Source organism: Equus asinus, chromosome 16 (genome assembly GCF_041296235.1).
Source record: "Equus asinus isolate D_3611 breed Donkey chromosome 16, EquAss-T2T_v2, whole genome shotgun sequence".
Taxonomy (NCBI): Eukaryota; Metazoa; Chordata; class Mammalia; order Perissodactyla; family Equidae; genus Equus; species Equus asinus.
In genome coordinates, this window is record NC_091805.1 from 21,638,087 (window position 1) to 21,661,386 (window position 23,300).

At 37.4% G+C, this 23,300-nt stretch overlaps 1 protein-coding gene across 1 annotated transcript in view; it reads right to left on the reverse strand.

Moving 5' to 3' along the window:
- The window catches only part of COL24A1 (collagen type XXIV alpha 1 chain), a 355,376-nt gene that overhangs the window by 1,941 nt on the left and 330,135 nt on the right, over positions 1 to 23,300 (reverse strand). The window contains exons 57-60 of the mRNA XM_044749176.2: positions 14,044 to 14,109; positions 13,234 to 13,402; positions 5,905 to 6,014; positions 3,004 to 3,219 (exon numbers count right to left, since the gene is read on the reverse strand). Coding sequence (XP_044605111.2) covers positions 3,004 to 3,219; positions 5,905 to 6,014; positions 13,234 to 13,402; positions 14,044 to 14,109 — 561 coding nt within the window. The remainder of the gene's footprint in view (positions 1 to 3,003; positions 3,220 to 5,904; positions 6,015 to 13,233; positions 13,403 to 14,043; positions 14,110 to 23,300) is intronic.

The window sequence follows — 23,300 nt, forward strand, 5'->3', positions numbered from 1 at the left end:
AGGTTTCTTTTTTTCCATTTTGTGGTTACTGTTTATATAGTTTCTTTCCTCTCTTCCTTCTAGGCCTTTCTTTTTCTCTTATTACTGTATCTCTTTTACTTCTGATAAATTCTATATGGAACAGAAACATATCATAAAATATCCTGTGATTAAGATTCAACAAGACAAAATAGAGAAACAATTGACTAGATTTGTAAAACTTTTTATTCAGGAGTTTATTCACTTACTCATTCACAGAATTATCATGTTATAAACTTTAAAATTTGAAGAAAGTTTATAGAGATTATTTAAGCTATAAATTCCATTTTAAGCTAAGGCCATTGAAGCTAAGCGAAGATAAATGACTAAAGTCATAAGCTCGGTGTGGAAGCTAGAACTGGGGTTCTGTGTGTAAGACACTGTTGGACTAACTCAGTAAGTCTTTCAAGCAATATTTATTGAACACTAAGTACATGTGTCACAGTTGAATAAGATGTAATCCTCTATTTTCTTACAGTGTTTTGGAAATATAAAGATGAATAAATTAGTTCTGGCTTCTGAATTCTAGCAGCTTATAAATCTAGCAGGAGAGAGGAGAAACACAAATAAATGCTACAATACAAGACCATATATGGTAAGCGCAATATAAATAATGTAGACAAGGAGTGCTAAATTCTCAGTTCCAACTGGAGTAGTCAGGAAAAGCTTCATGAATTCAAAATTTAAGATGGGTGTTAAAGTATGCCTAAAATTTCCACTTGGTTAGAGGGGTAGAGAAGGGCATTTCAGAGAAAGGGAATGACATGCATTAAAAAAAAAAGTTGGAGGGGCTGGCCCCGTGGCCGAGTGGTTAAGTTCGTGTGCTCCGCTACAGGCGGCCCAGTGTTTCGTTGGTTCGAATCCTGGGCGCGGACATGGCACTGCTCGTCAGACCACGCTGAGGCAGCATCCCACATGCCACAACTAGAAGGACCCACAACGAAGAATATACAACTATGTACCGGGGGGCTTTGGGGAGAAAAAGGAAAAATAAAATCTTTAAAAAAAAAAAAATTTGGAAAAGTAGATGGTGGTTGTGAAAATAAGCCTAACATGGGGTTTAAGTGCACGGTTTTGGCCTGGAACAGATATTGACAGAAATCCAGGTACCACCATTCTCCTCACATATAAAGTGGGAATAATAAAAAGCTACCTCACAGGCTTGTGAGGATTAAATGAGATTTCAGTTAAAAGTCTAGCAGTATAGTGTGGCATGGGCTTTGGAGTTGTACACAGCTGAGGTTGATTTCTTGTTCCTCCACTAATTAGCTGCATGACCTTGAGCAAGTTACCTAACCTTTCTGTGCCTTCAGTTTCTTGACTATGAAATGAGACTGATAATAACTTCTTGACAAAGCTGTTATAATTAAATACACTAATACATGAATACATGGCACCCGCCATATAATAAGCCCCCAAAAACTAGTAATAGGAATTGTTGTTGATCATCTTCTTATTATTATGAATAGATCAGGCCTCAGCTTAGGGTAGATAGCTGGTGAGCCCAAGCTAGAAAGGCAGGTTGAGGTGTGGCTGTTCTAAGTGTTGACTTAGAGCTGATAAGTTTCAATTGTGTCTCAGAGACAGTAGTGAGTTATTGAAAGTTTCTGGACAAAACTGTAAAAACTAAATGAATTTGTTGGTAATATTGATCTCTTTGCTTACAGAGAATGAGCCACATACTTCTGACCATTTGTGTATGATTTTTCAAATACCCAAGTACTGTCTGGAAATGAAATGTTATGAAAAAGTAGAGTCCCCTGGAAATGGTAAGAGATGTAAAATCATGGGCTTCTTAGTATACAAGACCAGGAAATGAAGCTATTTAAAGTCATCAATGAGGGGTTGGCCTGGTGGCACAGCGGTTAAGTGCACACGTCCCGCTTCTTGGTGGCCTGGGGTTCGTCAGTTTGGATCCCGGGTGAGGACATGGCACCACTTGGCAAGCCATACTGTGGCAGGCGTCCCACATATAAAGTAGAGGAAGATGGGCATGATGTTAGCTCAGGGCCAGTCTTCCTCAGCAAAAAGAGGATTGGCAGCAATTAACTCAGGGCAAATCTTCCTCAAACAAAAAAAGTCATCAATGATACGTGTGTAAAGTGGACAACTATCTTCTCTGTAACAGGTGATCGCAAGCTCTTCTGTAAAGGGCTAGATATCAAATGGTTTAGGTTTTGCAGGCCATACAGTCTCTGTCACATTTACTTAACTCTGCCATTGGAGTGTGATAGCAGCCATAGAGAGTAAGTAAACAAATGAGTGTGGCTGTGTTCCAATAACATTTACTTACAAAAATGAGTGGTGGGCTGGGTTTAGTCTGTGGACTGTAGTTTGCCAACCCTGCTCTATAACACAATGTTTTATAATTACAGATTTTTCATAACATTCGTTATTAATTTTAATTGAAAAAATGGGATACACTTCAATTATTGATTGGTAGGGCCAGTCAGTCTGCAATTATGCCTACATTTGGTATCAGGTATGGGGACTGACAAAATGAAATAAAACTGACTTGCCTCTATAACCTGTCTTACACGAAGGAATGAGCTGTAGCATCACAGCGGTGAAAATACACGAAAGAAATCTATTTACATGCCATCTCTATCTACCTACCTACCTATCTATCTATCTATCTATCTACCTACCTACCTACCTGCCTATCTATCCATCCATCTATCTATCCAGGTGTGATTTAATTATTTCATATGGGGAATAAAAATTAAATTTACGTATTAACACCTGTTGCACATACAAAAATCCACGAACGACCAATGGGTGTGACAAAAGTTGATAAGTTATGATACAAGCAAATGACAGATTCTGGAAAATGTATGGTACCTGAAAAATCAGGTACATGAAAACTTACTACTTTTCTGTATCTGCAGTTTGCAATTAAAGTCTTAATCTCATTATTTTAATTTTATAGCTTTATCAATTTTAAGTTAGTTATATTGAACAATTCTAAAAGCATCATTCTCTTACCTTGCAGTCATCTGAAAGCACTTTAGGTTCAAGTAGAGTGTTTTCTTCAAAAATTTGGCCATTCCATCCCTTGAAACCAACAGGCAATCCTGAGTCACTTGTCTGAGCACCCGTCCACACTGGAGTGTTTAGACAGTGAATGGTGACGATGTGGGTGGCTTCTGAGCTCAGTAAATGAAGGAAGTTCATCTGGACTTTCCCAACTCCAAACTCCAACTAATGTCATAGACACAACATGCAGATTATAAGATGTGGCAACTGAGAAACTAATAGTTTGGGGAAACTTGAGGAAAGCCCTTAGAAGGCAGCCTTGAGAAAGCTGCTCTTCTCGGCATCTAAGTGCTGGTCAGTGGTGTGCTGGTAATGCTTAACCACTGGCTCTTACAGGGGTTGGGTGGGGGAAAAAATCCCTAATTTATAGCATTTTTCTGATTTCCTTGGTATAAATATTTCCACCATGGCTGATTTCAGGCTATCAAGATGGTGTCATTGAACATGGAGTTGGAAGGAGATGTTAACAATAGGCTCTCATGAGCCAGTATGAGTGGCTTCAGCATGCCACTAGGCTACTAGACATGACCAGAAAATGAAGACAATTTTCAGTTATCTGCATTAATAACTTGTTATTGATTAATGCTTCAATAATTTTTTTCATAAAACCCTGAAATTCTGTCTATACTTTCATTTGAAGAGTTTTTTTTGTTTCCAAAGATAAGTTACAAGTTATAATAATAACTCAGTTGAGTCATTTTAACTATGAGAGCCTTTAAAGACAAGGAGACGATCTTACTCGCTGTGTTGCCAGCCCTTAATGCAGTTCCAGTCATACAGTTAGTCATCAATAAATGTTTATTGGATGAATGAATGCATGAACAATTAACTAATACAGTGATACATAGGGCAAAATTGGAGCAAGGAGGTCTGACTGCACATTTTCCAGGCTTGGACAAGAGAGTAGATTTTTCTATAGCTTTAGACATCATTATCATTATTATTATTTTAGCATTATTCAAGTGGGGGTATGGTCATAACATAAGTGCACAGAAATGCTTCCTGCTGTGGAATTTATACTAATCTACAAACATACAATTAGAAAAATATCAGTTATGAGGTAACAAGAAAGGAAAAAAAGAAAGAAGGAAAGAAATGACAACAAAAAAAGTAAAGCCCCAGGAAAAGAAAGGAAAGGCAAAGGAAGGGCCTAGGATGAAAACACAGAAGGACCATCATTAGGATCATTAGAGTTTAAATAGTTCAAATTCCTCATTTTGCAGATGAGAACCGCAAACTTATAAAACATTCAACCTTTCTGAGCTTTAGTTTCTTTGTTGGTAAAGCCAGGTATGGCAGCGACATGACAGGTTGTTCTGAGGATGTGAGGTGCCAGGTGTCATTCACCTAGTACAGAGCCTGGCACAGAGCTGGCTCTCTGGTGGCTCACAGGAGCATTTCTCAGGTTAGTAGAGGGACAGAGACTAGAACCCTGGTCCCTGATTCCGAGTCTACCGTTCTTTCCACTGCCTGCCCAGTCTTCCTCAGGTTGAGTTTATGAATAGGAGAAACGGGAGAATTGATTCAGTTAAGGAAAGAACTGGAGTGCAGCTCCTTCACCACTCCTATCTCCTGTGCACACTGCTCCCCACCTTTCTTCCATAGTAATCCAAATAAAAATCCTGGGCCAAATCCCGGGGAGTGGGGAGGATGATGTGGCTATTTTGGAAGTAGGACTATCATGCTGCTCTTCCTCAGGGGTACATGGATTCCCTAGGAATGGAAGCGTCCTGCCCTCCTCTGCTTTGGGGGTAACAATGGTGCATGCCCATTGAGATGAAGCGGAGAAACACCTTAGTGATCGAAGGGGGATATTTTAGGAGGAGAGTGCGGTCTAACAGTAAGCAGCTGGAGAGACCGACAGAACATTTTAGCTGCCGCCCTTTTATGAGGGATACAGCACACAATAGGCTTGTATATCAGTTCTTCGTCAAAGAGAAGTAAGTTCTGGGTAATAGCAAGCTGGTTTAACCAGAAAAAAAAAGAAACACAGTTTTGATTTCTTCAGTATGTGTTGCGGGTAGAACTAAGCTTTAGGTTTTATAAATGCTTGTTAGAACACCCAGTATTATACCAAACTATCTTTCATTTATTCTAAGCATTTGGTTTATAGAATTATACTTGAAAGAAGTTTTAAATAATATTCAATGGATGTTTAAGGGAGGTTATTTTGTGCTCAATCACCAAAAATAGCAAGCTTTGTGGCAAAATTCCTCCTTTAATGATGATGTCATTTTTAGTAAAACTTTAGGTAACTAATTCCTGATTACAAACACTACAGGTGTTTTGGGGTTTTCTTTCTTTCTTTTTGAGGAATATTAGCCCTGAGCTAACATCTGCTGCCAATCTTCCTCTTTTTGCTGAGGAAGACTGGCCCTGAGCTAACATCCATCCCCATCTTCCTCTATCTTATATGTGGGATGCCTGCCACAGCATGGCTTGCCAAGCGGTATGTAGGTCTGCAACCAGGAGCCAAATGGGTGAACCCCAGGCTGCCGAAGTGGAATGAGTGAACTTAACTGCTGCACCACTGGGCTGGCCCCCTGTTTGGGGATTTTCTAATGGATGTGCATGCACAAAAACATAAGTTCCACATTTTCAAAGGAATTTAAAAAGCATAACCAGTAGAGTAAGTCAAGATAAGCCAATCACAAAAACACATAATCAAAATGTCAAGATTTACTAGGATTATTTTTTAAAAACGAAACATTTCTTTCTTATATATGGTAGAGAATGATATCTTGCTTCCATTCATAAAATTAGTAATTATTTAAAGTGACAGAATTTTAAAAATCATTGTTCATGGATATTGGGCAAGTACCAACATAAAGTCTAAAATTCATTACATACCTTTGTCACAGAAACAGGAGATAAACATGTCTGACCACCAGCACTGAAATTGCAGAAAACCTCAATGGCATCCGAAGGGCATCCAAGATTTGGATCAATCCAGTATCTTCCTATTAGTTTATTGTCAAACATAAAGATATTTAAATGCCATGCTAAAATACATTTGAAACATCCTTACAAATTATCATAATACTCTAAATATATATTTTCACAGTCTTACCTGTAAAAAAATTAGATTATAAAGCATTTACATTTAGTGAATGAATGAAAGCTGCAAGCATTATGTAGAACTGATAGTGAAAATACTGTATTTTCACATACTTATCAATTTAAGGGAATTTCATAATTTTAATTAAAAAAGATAGAATGGCTTAATTTATCGCTTCATTCTACAGATAAGATGAGCTCAGCAGCTTAAAGTGAATTGTCTAAAGTTACACAGTTAACAAAAAAGTTGTAGTTAATGTGGTGTATTCTTTTTTAATAGGAAGGATTCCTTTCTTTTTTTTTTCTTTTTCTTCTTCTCCCCAAAGCTTCCTAGTACATAGTTGCATATTCCAGCTGTGAGTGCCTCTGGTTGTGCTATGTGGGATGCTGCCTCAACATGGCCTGATGAGCGGTTGCCATGTCCCCCCCGCCCAGGATCCGAACCTGTGAAACCCCGAGCCTGCAGAAGCGGAGCATGCAATTTGAACCACTTGGCCACGGGACAGGTCCCTGGTATATTTCTGTTCTATGTCATCATAGAGTTTAAAAATGAATATTTAAAGAAAAAATAGAAACAACTTCTTCCTGAGGTAAAATATATCTTTATGATAATTAAAATAAAAATAATAAAAGTTTTTGTTTTTAGAAAGAAAATGTACAATTAAATGGTTATCATTTTTATGTTTTCATCATCATATTTGTAAGCGGGAAAAACTGAAGTCCCTGTGGCCAAGTGGTTAAGTTCCTGTGCTCCGCTTTGGTGGCCAAGGGTTTCACCGACTCAGCTCCTGGGCGTGGACATGGCACCACTGGTCATGCCATGCTGAGGCGTCCCACATGCCACAACCAGAGGCACTCACAACTAGAATAGAAGAAGAGAAAAAGAAAAAGAAGATTGGTAACGGATGTTAGCTCAGGTGCCACTCTTAAAAAAACAAGAGCATGGGGTCGGCCCAGTGGCACAGTGGTTAAGTTTGCACGTTCCGCTTTTCGGGGGCCTGGGGTTCGCTGGTTCGGATCCCAGGTGCAGACGTAGCACCGCTTGGCAAAAAGCCATGCTGTGGTAGACGTCCCACATAGAAAGTGGAAGAAGATGGGCACGGATGTCAGCAAAAAGAGGAGGATTGGCAGTAGTTAGCTCAGGGCTAATCTTCCTCAAAAAAAAAAAAAAAAAGAGGGGCTGGCCCCGTGGCCGAGTGGTTAAGTTCGCGTGCTCCGCTGCAGGCGGCCCAGTGTTTCGTCGGTTCGAATCCTGGGTGCGGACATGGCACTGCTCGTCAGACCACGCTGAGGCAGCGTCCCACATGCCACAACTAGAGGAACCCACAACGAAGAATACACAACTATCTACCGGGGGGCTTTGGGGAGAAAAAGGAAAAAATAAAATCTTTAAAAAAAAAAGAGCAAAAACTGAAGTCCCTACAGCTGGTGTAAGTCTGCCAATCTTTGCCTTCACTGAGTGCCCAAGAGAAGCAAATGGGGCCTAAAGTTAGCCTACAAGAAATACTCAGGCTGAAACAGTATAGAGCTAGCGTCTTAATTCCAGAATAACAGGCTTAGAATATTGATATAACACCTTATTTCAAATGCAAAGGGCAGAAATATTTAAATGAGGTAGCCCTGCTTTCTTGCATTAAAAAGGCAAGACAACCAAAAGGTATTTGTCAATGTCATTTTCCACAATAGGTAGAAATCCTCTGCCGGTCCACCCTTACCCTCGAGCAGATTCCTCTAGCTCATCCTGGGCTTCCTCTGGTTCATCATTTTAGACTTCCAACACATCCTTGACTGTTCTCCCCTCTACTGTTCTACAAATCCTTCAGAATGAGCACTTGCTGAATTGATAGCGCCAATAGTGGGGGACTGTCCTCTTCCGAGGTGGTTTTCAAGCTTTAGTGGCATTGGAGCCATCTGTTAAAGCAGACAGCTGGACCCCACCCTGAGAGCTGCTGGTTCCTTAGTTTAGGGCAGGGCTTGAGGATCTGCATTTCAACAAAATTTAATTCTTGTCCAGGGACAACATTTGGAGAAGCACTGGTTTATTGAGATATGGAAGCAATGGGATGAAAGAGATACTACCCTCTCTCTTTTTTCCATTTCCTCAGAATTTTGAACATTTTGTAAAGTTTGTAGAAATTAGAGCTGGAGTTTTCACAAGGATCTGATGCAGGCTTCCATTCTTTTTTTTTTTTTTAGGAAGATCGGCCCTGAGCTAACTACTGCCAATCCTCCTCTTTTTGCTGAGGAAGACTGGCCCTGAGCTAACATCCATGCCCATCTTCCTCTACTTTCTACGTGGGACGCCTACCACAGCATGGCATGCCAAGCGGTGCCATGTCTGCACCCGGGATCTGAACCCGTGAACCCTGGGCCGCTGAAGCAGAACATAGGAACTTAGCTGCTGCACCACCTGGCCGGCCCTCTATTTTTATCTAATGGGGTAAACACATATCTTCATTCACCATTTCTTCTTTTCCAAGAAAGAGTTTCCTACTACTAAGTGAGGTAACAAATACTTTATAGAAAGTTTTTCATCAAGCAAACTCTCATTGTTGTATGGGGTGGAATGCTTTGAATTCAGGCATTATGTTGTACAGTGGTGAGCTGGTAGATGTTTCATAATTTTTTCAGGATGTGCTGAGCTATAAATAAAGCACTGTACCATAATATATCTTTTGTAGGCATAAATGTTCTAACTTAAAACTGGCTCTCCCCTGAGGGCACTGCTTCCCTTGCTGCCACTTCGAGTTCTGCCTCAGCCTCTATAGCACTGTGTCCTGGGCGGGAAGGTATCTTTCTTGCCCCTCGTTGCCACCGGCAGACCATTTACCCACTTTTTCCCTAAAACAACTCCATGGTAAAATTACTGTCATCCCACTATGTCCTCCATTATCTCTCCTCGTTGCGATCATCAACTTTCTTTCTTTGAAGATTTTGCTTTGGCTGGCTATGACTTTCAGAAAATCTATTTATGACCTAATTCTTGGTGATTTTAAATCCACATGGATGATACTTCCAACACCATGGCCTCTCAGTTCCTTGAACTCTTTTCCACCAATGTTCTTGTACCCTTTCCATGCTCCCCTCCACCCTATTTACTTCAACCATTAACTTCCAAGGTCCTACCCAAGCCTTTGTTATTATCTACAACTGGAATTCCTCCATAATTTCACCTCCTTTCTCTTTATAGCTCATTCCCTTAAGTGTCCTGACTCTAATAATTCTTCACTTCCACTAGGACTACCCATTGATAGTTTTTCATTGTCCCTCTTAATCATATGGTCACTTTCCTTCCTATCCAGCTTAAAACCCACAGTTCTATACTTTAATCATTTCCTTAGAGACTTTCTTAACATTCCAGCCCTGCCTCACTTCATTGTACTTGTCTTATAAAAGCCCAACCTACACAAGTCCAATTTTGTGCCTAATCTGTGCCTGTTCCTGAACAGTTGAACGTGGCTGGAGAAAAACACAACTATGCTGATGGGCCTCACTTTGAATTCAAATGTTTGTAAGGCTACCAGACAATAATACTACGCTTCCCTAATTCATTCCCTCTGTCGCTTTCCCAGTTACCAATTTGAAACCTTTCCCTCTCCCTTCAAATTTATTATACCTATTGCTTCATCCTTATTCTTGACTGATAACCTTTCAATTTCACTGACAGCCAAAGCAATCTGAAGAAAATTTATGTAAGCTCCCACAACTACGTCTACCCCGCTAGCTGTACTTGCACGCAGAAGTTCTGCCTTCCCTCTTATTATTGTGAATAAACTGTGTTCCTATATAAGGCTTATCTTGCCTACAGTACTTTCAGTTTCCAATTCTTCCTCTCATTTTTTCTTTGAGTCTACTTCTGTTGTCTGCTGTTTCTGACAGTTCTCATTCATGGTGTTTTGTCAGCTTGTAGGTCTGATTATTATTGATTGTGTGCTGGGCACTATATTTGAGAAATTATTTGTGGAGATAATTTGAGCCCTAGGATGATATCTTTTATGGAAGATTTTTGTTTCTCTCTGCAGGTAGGGGTACTGGCAGTCTGGAACCCTTTTAGCCCATGTTCAAAGTTTGAGATTTTCTGAGCTATCTAGATGACGTGAACTGGGCTACAATCTATATGAACATCTCTTCTCTTCCGGTTTATCTTCACTCTTAGAGTGGAGCCCTTTGAAAGCCTAAGTTCCCACCTTTGGTGGGCCACAGATTCCAACTTTTGACCCGTAGCCCCACAAAGCCACCAAAAGCACTAGTCACGCATCGCTTAACGAGGGGGGTACATTCTAAGACATGCATCGTTAGGCAGTTTCATCATTGTGTGAACATCATAGGGTGTACTTACACAAACCTAGATAGTATAGCCTACTACACGCCTAAGGCTACGTGGCACTAATCTGATGAGAACATCATCGCATATGCAGGTCCATCGTTGAGGTGAAAGGTTTTTATGTGGCACAGGACTGTACTCAGCTTCAGAACGTACCCAGGGCAAAAGGAGCTCTATGTGTTGTGTTCCTCTCTCTGCCGTCTTCTTCCAAATACTGGCTTGAAAGTTCCTCACTACTTTGTTAGCAATTTGCTAATTTTAATCTAAATTTTTTTTTTTTTAAATTTAGCCAGGCAATTTGAATTACCTGCTTCATTACTGGGAGTGGAAACTCTGGCTCCTCCAATTTCTCTTAAAATCTGAGAAGGTTTTAACCACTGCTATTTCTCTAAACTGTTCTTGTGAAGGTCATTAAAGATCTTTACATTGCTAAATCCAGTAAGTAGTCTTTCTCAATCCTCACCTTACTTGACGTTGACCCAGTTGATCCTTTCCTCCTCAGGCAAACATTTTCTTCATTCCACATTCATCTAGCTTTCCTCCTATCTCAGGGATAGCTTCTTACTTTTCTTTGCTAGTTCCCCTCATCTCCCTGATCTCTAAACATTGGAGAGCCCTAAGGCACAGTTTTTAGATCTCTTCTTTCTTTACCTACTATTTAGGTAGTCTCAAGCAGTCTCAGGGCATTAGATGATATTTATATGCAAACAAGTTCATAATTTTTACCCTCAGCCAGGATCTCTCTCTTGAATAGCCGACTACCTACTTGACATTCTTACTTGAATGCCTAACAGACTTCTCAAACCAATCATCTTCCAAACTGAACTCCTGATCTTTTCTCCAAACTTGCTTCTCCATCTCTATTAACAGCAACCCCAACTTTCTAGCCTCTTACTCAAAAACCTTAGAGTCATCCTTTATTATTCTGTTTTTCTCATAACTCAAATCCAAATTATTAACAGAAACTGCTGGCTCTACCTTAAATCATATCCAAAGATTTAACCATTTCTTATCACTTCCCTGCTACTAACTCTAGTCCAATCCATCATCATCTCTTACCTGGAATATTTCAACAGCCTTCTCAGTGGCTTCTTCTACCCTTGTGTTCATTATATTTACAATACATCATCCAGAGTAATATTTTAAAAGTTTAAGTCAAATCATGTCATTTCTTTGCTCAAAAACTTCCAAAGGCTTCACATCTTACTCAGAGTAAAAACTAGAGTCTTTTGAGTAGTCTCTAAGATCCTATACAATCTGGCTTCTTGATATCTTTCTGACTTCACTTCCTACCATTCTCTCCCTCATGCACTCTCTGCCAGTCACACTGGCCTTCTTGCTAAGCCTACAACATGCTAAGCACACTCTCAGGACCCAAGTTCTTTACAGTTTATTTTCTGCCTGGAAAGCTTTTTCCCTAGATTTCCTGTAGGTTTTTCCCTTAGCTCCTTCTGATATTGCTCAAATGTTACTTTGGCAGAGATGCCTTAGTAACTACTCTATTTAAAACTTCACCCCCAACTCCACTTTCTATCCTATCCCCCTTTCCTGTTGTTTTATGTTTCTCTATAACACTTACTGTCTCCTAGTGATGAAAATATTTTTGGGCATAAAGACCTTTCTGATACCTTGCAATCCACACCACTTAGCTATTTCTCCTACAAGGAAGGCAGACCTTGAATTAGATTTCAGTGATTTGTATATCTTACCATGTCTTTGTTCCTTTCACTTCTACAGAATTGCATTTTTATGCCCTCAAATATGGGGGAAAAACATCAAACTTAGAATTACTATAGGCAGCTATAACTATAAACGTTATTTTAGTTTTTCTGGTAATCTAGGGTAGGAAGTATCTATAGATGTTAAGCATTTTATTAATATAAATAAAATAAATATTTTTATTGCACTTCTAGAATGGAAGCAGATGTTTTTGGACAAGAATATATGGGTTTGTGTGATGTGTGTATGTATATATAAAATTAAAATCAATAAAATATGGACTACCATTCACCCTACAGACTGACATACATAGCTTTTTTTTCAAATCAGCATATGTGTCATTGTGTTGAGACTAGAGTTTTTAGCAAAAAACGCTTACTAATATTGACCGCATAGTGACCTGAGACCCAATAGAACTTAAAATTAAATGACATTGTAGCAGATAGGGTTTCCCATACTTATCATCAGATAATAATGACTACTCCACTTGCCGTAAAACTTTTCCTTGATGGTTCCACTCTAAATTCATTTTTGCACCTTTGGTTAATGGTTTTTGGGGTATCAGTGTAGGGATAAGAAACTTCCAAGAATAACAAACCACTCCATCTTCATAGTCACTGATTCTGAAATGAGGCATTTAAATTCCATTTTGTATAAACCTATAAATTTAGGAGGTGTGGTGAAGGGACTCTTTGATATCTTTCTTCATGATGCCAACTTTGGCGGTCCTGATGGATGCTCCTGTCTGTCAACTCAAGGTCAACCCTTCCTATTTTAATTTTTCACATAAATGTGATACATTCCAAGCACAAAATGTAAGCAAGTGATACAGTTAGGAGTGGGTGGATCAGTAAGGCTGTGTACTAGACCTTTGTAATGTGAATCCTTGGGAAAGGATGCTGTGATATCAGAAGCATGTCTCCCTCTAAGAGTACTTGGTTCTTGATGACTTTAAAATGCCTTCTGCCAGGGTTTTATCGAAATGACTAAGATTTGGAATGAATACACTGCAAATCTCAAACACACTGAAATGATGAAATGAAACTAGACATCACAGTTTGAGGAAACCAAGAACTTACCATCTGATACTTTGTGTTCACAGTTAAGCAAATCTTTGCAGATTCGTGCTGGGTTATCTCGTGTGCCAAGAGGATTCTTGATGCTGTGCAGTAAATTGCTAAGGTACTTCAGGGTTTTGAATATCTCTGCACTGTAGTCAATTAAAGTCACTTCAGTATTCTGGTAGCTCTGCCAAGTCATCACAAGAATCATATTAGCAGAAAAGCATGGAGTTGCCATCACCAGTGTGTAACCCTAATGATTAACACGGATCCAGGCAGAAGGAAAATGAATTCCTATTGTGTGCAATGAGTTGGGAGTAGGATGTAGAGAACAGTTTATATTTAAATATAAGCATATGTGTATGTTTTATAAATCTTGATCCTAAATAGATTAAATTTATGCTCAAAAGTCTAGTTTTCAAGCTGACATAAAACTTAACATTTACTATGACTACTATACAATGTTTTAAAAAAATTATACGTTGAAAACTTAGAATTTATTTAAGAAAAATGATTAGTGATGACAGATCCCATTTTAAGAAATGATTAACTTCATTTAACTATTTTTTTCTATAGTATCTAATTCCTTCTTTTAAAAAATCCTTAAACAATATTACATTTGTGTTTCAAATGTTTTCCTCAAAAAACATCCTATGCATATATTTCTGTTTATTAACATCGCTTACTTTGTTCTTAAAAATGATTTTATTATTTTCAATCTGTTTTAAATACAATCTTTGAGATAAAGTCACATTTTGGACTCTGAAAAATATTTCTGTTTAATTTGTATATTGAGAGTGCCAACGTAAATAATGTCAGATATATTACCTCCATCTGTAGGGCAGTATGTGACTCGAGCAAGGCTTGAATAGCAGCGTTGATATCCATTTGTTTCTGTGTAAAACAAAACCATTTGAGATTAGCAATAAGATCAACACTGAGTGCTCTAAGTAAAGGCTATAAATTCTGAAAGTACTGCTGTAAAAGTATACTAGACTTATTATCTGAACGGGGTTTGTAATTCTCATGGTTAGACAGATGGTGCGAATACTGCCTGGCTATCTGAAAGGACAATACGCTGCCTTCACCCAACTCTCAAAGTCTCCTAATTAAAACACAGTCAAAGTCTAGAGCCCTAAAATGAAAAACTATTTGTCTATGCTCCATGAAAACACACACAAAAGTTACTGAAATGGAATAAGAATGAAATATGATCCTCTCAGGTAATAAATTATAAAGTGAAGAATAAATAACTTTAGTAATTTTTAACAGTTACATTCTTGGAAGGAAAATAGAATAAAATACTACTGTCCTGAGGTAGTCACCCATTAGTTTAATCTGATACTTCTGCGGTCTTAAAAACAATTTCTGAAGTTGGAAAATGTACCATTAGTCCCAAAAGAAATAATAGAGCATGAGTCCAATCTCCTCCTGCATTTAATAAAAGATATTTTTAGAGAAAGGCTCAGCATAACCATTAGTGAAAGCCTTTTTATATTTTATTTTTTAAAAAGCTTGGAAACTAAGAAACATGAATTGGGAGAAAGTTCTGTGAAATAGCATCTGTGTAAGCAAATCAAGCAATCTAATTTCATTCTGAGGGATTGTACTGCTAAGATATCTTTTTACTTGGAGGTCCATACAATAGAAACTGTTTTCAACAGACCTTTCACAATTCATGATTGGTATTTAAAAAAACTGTTTAAAATGATGGGACAATCAATACAATGCACTCTTCCTTGCCTTGACATGTGGTTTTCATATTGGAAAATAATTGACTCATTCTGCATATATATACTGCCAAACACTGTGATACATACTGAGTATAAAATGGTAGGCAAAAAAGAAACTTGCTTTTGTCCAGCTGAAGTTTAGAGGAAGAGAAAGGCTTTAATCAAATCATCTCAACACTATATAATTACAAGTTGTGATATGTGCTATGAAAGAAAAGTGCATGAGAGAAATTAGGGACTCAATCAAATCTGGAGGATATAAGAGGTTTGGAGGGGACAGATCAGGGAAGGCTTTTCTGAGGCAGTGACATTTGAGCTGAGATCTGAAGCGTAAATAAGAACTGTTAAGAGAAGGGGTGAGAGAGCTTTCCAGGCAGAGGTAATATCTTGCAAAAAGGCCATGAGATAGAGAAGCATGGCCTACTCAAGAAGCAGAAAGGGTCAGCCTAAAAAGTTCTGTGCAGATTAAATAATTCTGACCATCATATCTGCGTGAATGGGCAGATTCTGGACATGGGTCACACAAAAATATTGGCACTAAATATGGGCAACTGAATTAAGTACTAAACAAGAGCCACCTTTGTACTTTCCATTTGGTTTATGATTAGGGCTTTGATCTTAGAAAACCTAGCACAGCAGTTCTCAAACTCTTTAGACTTTGGACATTTTGTATTTTTAAACATCATTTAGGGCCTTATAGAACCTTTATTTATGTAAGTTATAACTTTTGAAACATCATAGTAGAAATTAAAACACAAATTTAAAAACTGTGTTAATTGCCTTAAATCAACAAACCCATTATATGTTAACATAAATAAAATATTTTTCAAGAAAAATAGCTGTATTTTCCAAAATAAAAAATTACTGAGAAGAGTAGCACTTTTTTACACTTTTGTACATATCTGTAGTGTCTGGATTAATAGAAGAAGCTAAATTCTCATATTTGCTCCTGTATTCGATATTATGTTATTTTAGTTGAAATAAATGAAGAAAATCTGGCATTACAGAGAAAAGTAGTTGGAAAAAGGATTATTTTAGTAGTCTTTTCAGATAAGCGTAGATATTATTTTTTGATACTATACCAAAACTTGACAAATGGTAGTTTCTTAAGGGTTAGTTGAAATGTGAAATCTGAAACCATATCTATGAACTTTTTGTACTCTTTTATACTAAAATCTATTGGTCTATCTTAAACTGTGAAAGAATCTTTACCTATGCATGATTTTGTTAACATCATACATTGGTCTTTTGGAAAATACTGGTTCATGGAATTACGCAGATCTTCCAAATACTGACACATTTCATTTCGTACTATCAAAAAACTATATTCGTTAACATCATCACCAATGTCATCAGAAAAACATAAGTAATAGGAAGCTATTGAACTCATAATGGTAGATACAAGTTTCCTCCATTCTCATTTTTGCTTGAAAGTTTTAAATTTATCATTTGCATCAAATTCTGTCAGTAATTGTCCTTGAAATGACAGGCTCACTTCATTCATGTTCAAGAAAAATCGGCCAAATACTCATGTCTGAATAACACAGTTAGTCTGTGAAGTAAAAATGGTGTTCCAAGAAAAAAACAGCTAGTTCAGTCTGTAACTGAAACAATTGCACAAGTCCTTTTATTTGAGACAACAACTTTACTTCAGTATGCAGCAGAAGTGCTTTATATGTTCTTCCATTTCATCACACAGGATTTTAAAAAAGATGTGTACTCAAGATTAGAGATTTAAGAGACAGCAAAAATGGCAAAGTAATGACCTTCCAGATTCTCTCTTCTATAAAAGCAATGAGATAACTGGAAAAAATGTCAGAATGAAGTTTTCCAGGATTATGGAAATTATCAAAATGCTTGCAGAAATCTGGGGAGCATTTATTTAAGAAAAATAGCTGAATCTCAGTAAGGGCAGTGAGCTTTGTGGAGCTTTATCTGCCCTATTCCCATTTCTCTCTTTCCAGCTCTGTGGTAGCCTTAAAAACCAATAGTCTGTAATAACAGTAAAAACAAGAAGCCTAGAAGCTCTGGGGGGGAGTAGAATGGGATTGGAGTTGCTTCCAAGTCTCATTTCCATTATTTGACCTGTCTAGTAGTTCCCTGGAAGACACCATTTACAAGGCTATCTTTATTTCATCTGACTCAGAGCTTGTCCAATGCCAAAAACCTCTTCCCCAGAAGCATTTTCCAAAAACATTTAGAGGGAATTGTTTAACTTTGTGGCTACCTGAAGTAGTGGAAAACCGTTGTGGAAAACAATAGGCTAAAAACAAAGCTTACGAGGAAAAACTAGGGGATGAAATGTCCACAGAGACCTTGAGAAGCTCTGACATATTCCTTGGGATCTAGAAGTCCACGTGCATGCATAGGGCTGTGGGCACACTAAGAAAATATGTGAGAAGGCCCTAAGCTCTCCCTTCTAGCTGACTTTCAGTCTCTGTGAAATCAGGAAGTTAAGGCTAAGGTCTGGTTGTCAATTGCCTGGCTGAGTATTGAAGGGATGCTCCAACATACACAGAGAGACTTGGCAAAAACCAGGAGATTTATTGGTTCTGGCATTTAAGGAAATCTCTCTCCAATCATTAGCTGACCACTAAGCTAACTATGTAGAGACTTAAATGGTCACATGTGTCAAAGAATACAGACTTCATATAATTTAGAAAAGTCCCTAAACAAACAAACAACAACAACAAATAGCAACAACAATAAACTGAGGGTGGGAAGAATTTGATTTCCAGAGATACCACATTATACTATTTAAAATGTCCAGTTTTCAACAAAAAATTACAAGAAATGCAAAGAAACATTAAAGAATGGCCCACATACAAGTAAAAAGGCAATCAGTCAATAGAAACTGTCACTGAGGAAGCCCAGATGTTGTACTTAGTAGTCAAAGACTTTAATTAGCTATTTTAGATAGATTAAAAGAACTACAGGAAACCATGTCTACAAAACTAAAGGAAAGTATGGAAAGGATGTCTTACCAGATAAAGAATATCAATAAAGAGGTAGAAATTATATAAAAGAATCGAATAGAAATTCTGTAGTTGAAAGTTACAATAAATGAAATGAAAATTTACTAGAGAGGCTCAATGGTAGATTTCAGTAGACAGAAGAAAGATTCAGTGAACTTGAAGACAGGTTTATTGAGATTATCTAGTCAGAGGAGTATAAAGAAGAAAGAATGAAAAAAATGAACAAAGACTCAGAAACCTATGGGATACCAACAAGCATACTAATATATGCATAATGTTTGAATCTCAGAAGGGGGGGAGACAGAAAAAGGGGAAGAAGAATAAATATTTCAAGAAATAATGCCTGTAAGATATTGATGAAAGAATTTAATAAGATACAAATAAATGAAAAGATATTCCATGCTCATGGATTGGAAGAATTACTATTGTTAAAATGTCCACACTGCCCAAAGTGATCTACAAATTCAATGCAATCCCTATCAAAATTCCAAAGGCATTTTTCACAGAAATAGAACAAACAATCCAAAAATTTGTATGGAACCACAAAAGAGTCCAAATAGCCAAAGCAATCTTGAGAAAGAAGAACAAAGCTGGAAGCATCATGCTCCCTGATTTCAAACTATTTTACAAAGCTACAGTAATCAAAAAAGTATGGTATTGGCATAAAAACAGATATACAGATAAATGGAACAGAATAGAGAAGCCCAGAAATAAACCCATGCACATATGGTTAATTAATTTAAAACAAAGGAGCCAAAAACATAAAATGGAGAAAGGACAGTTTCTTCAATAAATGGTGTTAGAAAAACTGGACAGTCACATGTAAAAGAAGAAAACTGGATAATGGCTATTATCAAAAAGACAAGAGATAAGAAGTGTTACCAAGGATGTGGCGAAAAGGGAACCTTTGTGCACTGTTGGTGGGAATGCAAATCGGTGCTGCCACTATGGAAAACAGCATGGAGGTTCATCAAACAATTAAAAATAGAGCTACCATATGATCCAGCAATTCCACTCCTGAGTATTTAGCTGAAAAAAACAAAAACACTAACTTGAAAAGATATATGTACCCCTCCACATTCACTGCAGCATTATTTACAAAAGCCAAGATATGGAAACAACCTAAGTGTCCATCAATGAATGAATGGATAAAGGAGATACGGTACATATACACAATGGGAGATTACCCATAAAAAAGAATGAAATATTGCCACTGCAACAACATGGATGGAACTTGAGGGCATTATGCTAAATGAAATAAGTCAGATAGAGAAAGACAAGTACCATATGATGTCACTTATATGTGGAAGATGAAAATAACAAAAAAACCCCAAACTCACAGAGACAGAGATTAGCGGTTGCCAAAGGGAGGGGCATGGGGGGCTAGTGAAATGGACAGAAAGGCTCAAAAGGTACAAACTTCCAGTTATAAAATAAATAAGTTCATGGGGACGTAATATACAATATGGTGGCTATAGTTAATAATACTGAATCATATATTTGAAAGTTGAGAGAGTAAATCTTAAAAGTTCTCATCACAAGAAAAAAATTTTGTAACTATGTATGGTGACAGATGTTAACTAGATGTATTGTGGTGATCATTTGCGATATATACAAATATTGAATCACTATGTTGTACACCTGAAACTAATATGTTATATGTCAATTATATCTCAATTAAAAAAAAATGGCTGAAAATGTCCCAAGTTTGATGGAAAACATTAATCTACACATCCATGAAACTCAGTGAAGTCCCTTAGATACATCGTAATTAAGCTGTTGAAAGCTAAAGAAAAAGAGAGAATTTTGAAAGCAGAAAGAGAGAAGAGGAAATATCATTCCCAAGAGATCTTCAATGAGAATAACAGCTGATTTTTCAAAGGCAAGAAGGTAGTGGGATGATGTAATCAGAGTGCTGAAAGAAGACTGTCAACCAAGAATTCTATATCCAATAAAAGTATCCTTCAAAAATGAAGGAAAAAGGAAGACATTTCCAGATAAACAAAAACAAAGAATTCATTACTAGCAAACCTTCTCTAGAAAAATAATAAATGGAGTCCTTCAAGCCAAAATTACAGGATATTATGTGGAAACTGGAATCCACATGAAGAAATAGAGAGCACTAGTAAAGGTGACTATACAGGTAAATATAAAAGAGACTATAGATCCCAAATAGCCAAAACAATCTTGAAAAAGAAGAGGAAAGTTAGAGGCCTCCCCCTCAAATTTCAAAACTTAGTATAAAGCTATAGTAATCAAAATAGGATGGTACTGTCATAGACATATAGACCCGTGGAACAGAATAGAGTTCAGAAGTAAATATTCACATATATGTTCAAGTGATTTTTGACAAGGGCATCGAGATCACTGAATGGGGAAAAAACAGTTTTTTCAACAAATAGTGCTGGGAAAATTTGATATCCACATGCAAAAGAATGAAGTTAGACCCCTACCTTACATCATATATAAAAATTAACTGAAAATGGATTAAAGACTCAAACCTAAGAGCTAACACTATAAAACTCTTAGAAGAAAACATAGGGGAAAAGCTTCATGACATTGGATTTGGCAATGATTTTCTTTTTCTTTTTTTGGTGAGGAAGATTGGCCCTGAGCTAAAATTTGTTGTCAATCTTCCTCTTTTTTTTTTCCTCCCCAAAGCCCCCCAGTACATAGTTGTATATCCTAGTTGTAGGTTGTTCTAGTTCTTCTTTGTGGGACGCCACCTCAGCATGGCTTGATGAGTGGTGCTAGGTGCATGCCCAGGATCCAAACTGGCAAACCCCAGGCCACTGAAGCAGAGTGTGCGAACCTAACCACTCGGCCACAGCTCCTGGCAATGATTTCTTGGGTATGACACTAAATGCAAGGCAACAAAAGAAAAAACAGATAAATTGGACTACATCAAAATGAAAAACTTCTGTGCAAAGAACACTATCAACAGAATAAAAAGGTAACACGTGGAATGGAAGAAAATATTTGCAAATCATATTTCTGATAAGGGATTAATATCCAGAATATATAAAGAACTCTTACAACTGAACAAAAATAACAACAAAAAACAAGCCACCCAATTAAAAAATGGGCAAAAGACTTGCATAGACACTTTTCCAAAGAATATATATAAGCCAATAAGCACATGAAAAGATGCCCAACATCACGAATCATCAGGGAAATGCAAATCAAAACAATGTTAGATACCACCTCACATCCATTAGGATGGCTATTAACAAAAAACCAGAATATAACAGTGTTGATTAGGATGTGGAGAAGTTGGAACATTGTGCAGTGCTGGTGGGAATGTGAAATGGTGCAGTTGCCGTGGAAAACAGTATAGCAGTTCCTCCAGAAATTAAACATAGAATTACTATATGATCCAGCAATTCCACTTCTGGGTGTATACTAAAATGAACTGAAAGCAGGGACTCAAACAGATCCTAGTACACTGATGTTCACAGCAGCATTATCCACATTAACCAAAAGATAGAAGCAACCCAAGTGTCCACCCGAATAAATAAAATGTGGTGCATACATATACAATGGAATATAATACAGCCTTAAAAAGGAAAAAAATTCTGACACATGCTACAACATGGATGAACCTTGAAGACATTATGCTGAGTGAAATAAGCTGGTCAAAAAAGGACAAATATGTATGACTCCACTTATATGAGGTACTTAGAGTAGTCAAATTAAGAGAGATAGAAAGTAGAATGGTGGCTGCCAGGAGCTGGGGAAAGGGAGGGAAGGGGGAATTGCTGTTTAATGGGTACAGAGTTTCAGTTTGGGAAGATCACAAAAGTTCTGGGGATGAGTGGCGGTGACAGCTGCACAACAATGTGAATGTACTTAAGGCCACTGAACTGTACACATAAAAATGGTTAAACCAATAAATTTTATGTTATTTATATCTTACTATAATTAGAAATAATAAATAAATGTGCTCATTATCCCTTATCTCTAACCATCCTATTTCCAGGAATTGGTCCTACAGATGTTCTGTAAAATGATATGTATATGGACAGGACATTTGTGCTGTTTGTACTAGCAAAAGATTGAAAACAAATGCCCATCAACAAAGGACTGGATGAATTAATTGCAGGATATTCTTAAGTGAAATGACCATGTTTTATGCTCTGTGAGTGTGTGGCAGTGAAGAACACAATGACTTTTAGTAGATTAGTAGTGTAGAGTTTGGTACCTGATTCATGCTAAGATACCAGCAATTTTAACATCCATCAGTCTAAACGTCAACTCAATGAAAAGGCAATGTTTTTTCAACAGGCATTAGAAAGAAAAGAAATGTCATAACACTTGGACACTCACGAATTTTCTTGGTAATATCCATATTCCTATAATCCCCAGTGTATTCCCAAAACCCAACTCATGCCTGGCACATAGTAGGCATTCAATTTGTTGATTTAACAACTTTCTTCCAAAGGTAGCCTTTAGGCAAAGCAGGCCCAGAGAGACTGTATTAAGAGAATTTGCCTGGGAAGTCATTCAGCAACATCTTAACGCCTACATTTGAGTGTAAAACTTTCATTAGGTGCAGTGAGGGAATCCAAAAAACAGCTTCCTCCACATACTCTAGTTAGAGAGAACACGTTCTCACATGAAAATCACTTAAGGTATATAAAAACGTGCACATAAAATAGAAAACAGAGAATAAGAAGTAACCAGATTGTTGGGACTAATGAGGGCAATTAGGATTTATTATACCTTAGGGGAATGTAATCTTCACAATTCTCTCCCAATTTATTCGAATGACATGTAGATCTAGTCTGGGCACTCCAGTATTCTGAGGAGAAGTATTACTATCCAGATCACCAGATAGTGAAAACACTGGTGGGATAGGAATCGATTTCAGGGCATGCCCCTCTCCATGGTGGAGTAATTGCTTGTTCTAGGGAACCAAGACTATACTAGCAGCTATAACCTCTACATTCACTAATCCAGGTTTCACAGTTGACCCATTAATTGGAATAAATCAGTTGAAAACTCCTTTTCTTATTTAATAATTTTTAATGATTATTGTTTCCACCCTTACCTCACACACAGACAAACATACCCATCCTTTCTTCCCTTTATCTCACCAATCATTTTTGGTTAACTTTGACATCCTGCTAGAGATTTCTTCGTTACTTTCTAAATATCTTATTATGTGCACGGAGGTCTGGCTACCATCCTGATAATATCCTCACTTTCAAAAGCGCCATCAATATAGATCCCTTTTCCTGAAACATTTCCTATTAGCTATTCTACTTTAGGAACTTGGGAAAATTACTTTATTTCCATAGGTCTTAAAAAGAGGGGGTTGGACTAGATTGGAGGTTTTCAAACTTTTCTTATCTTGATATACAGTAAGAAATACATT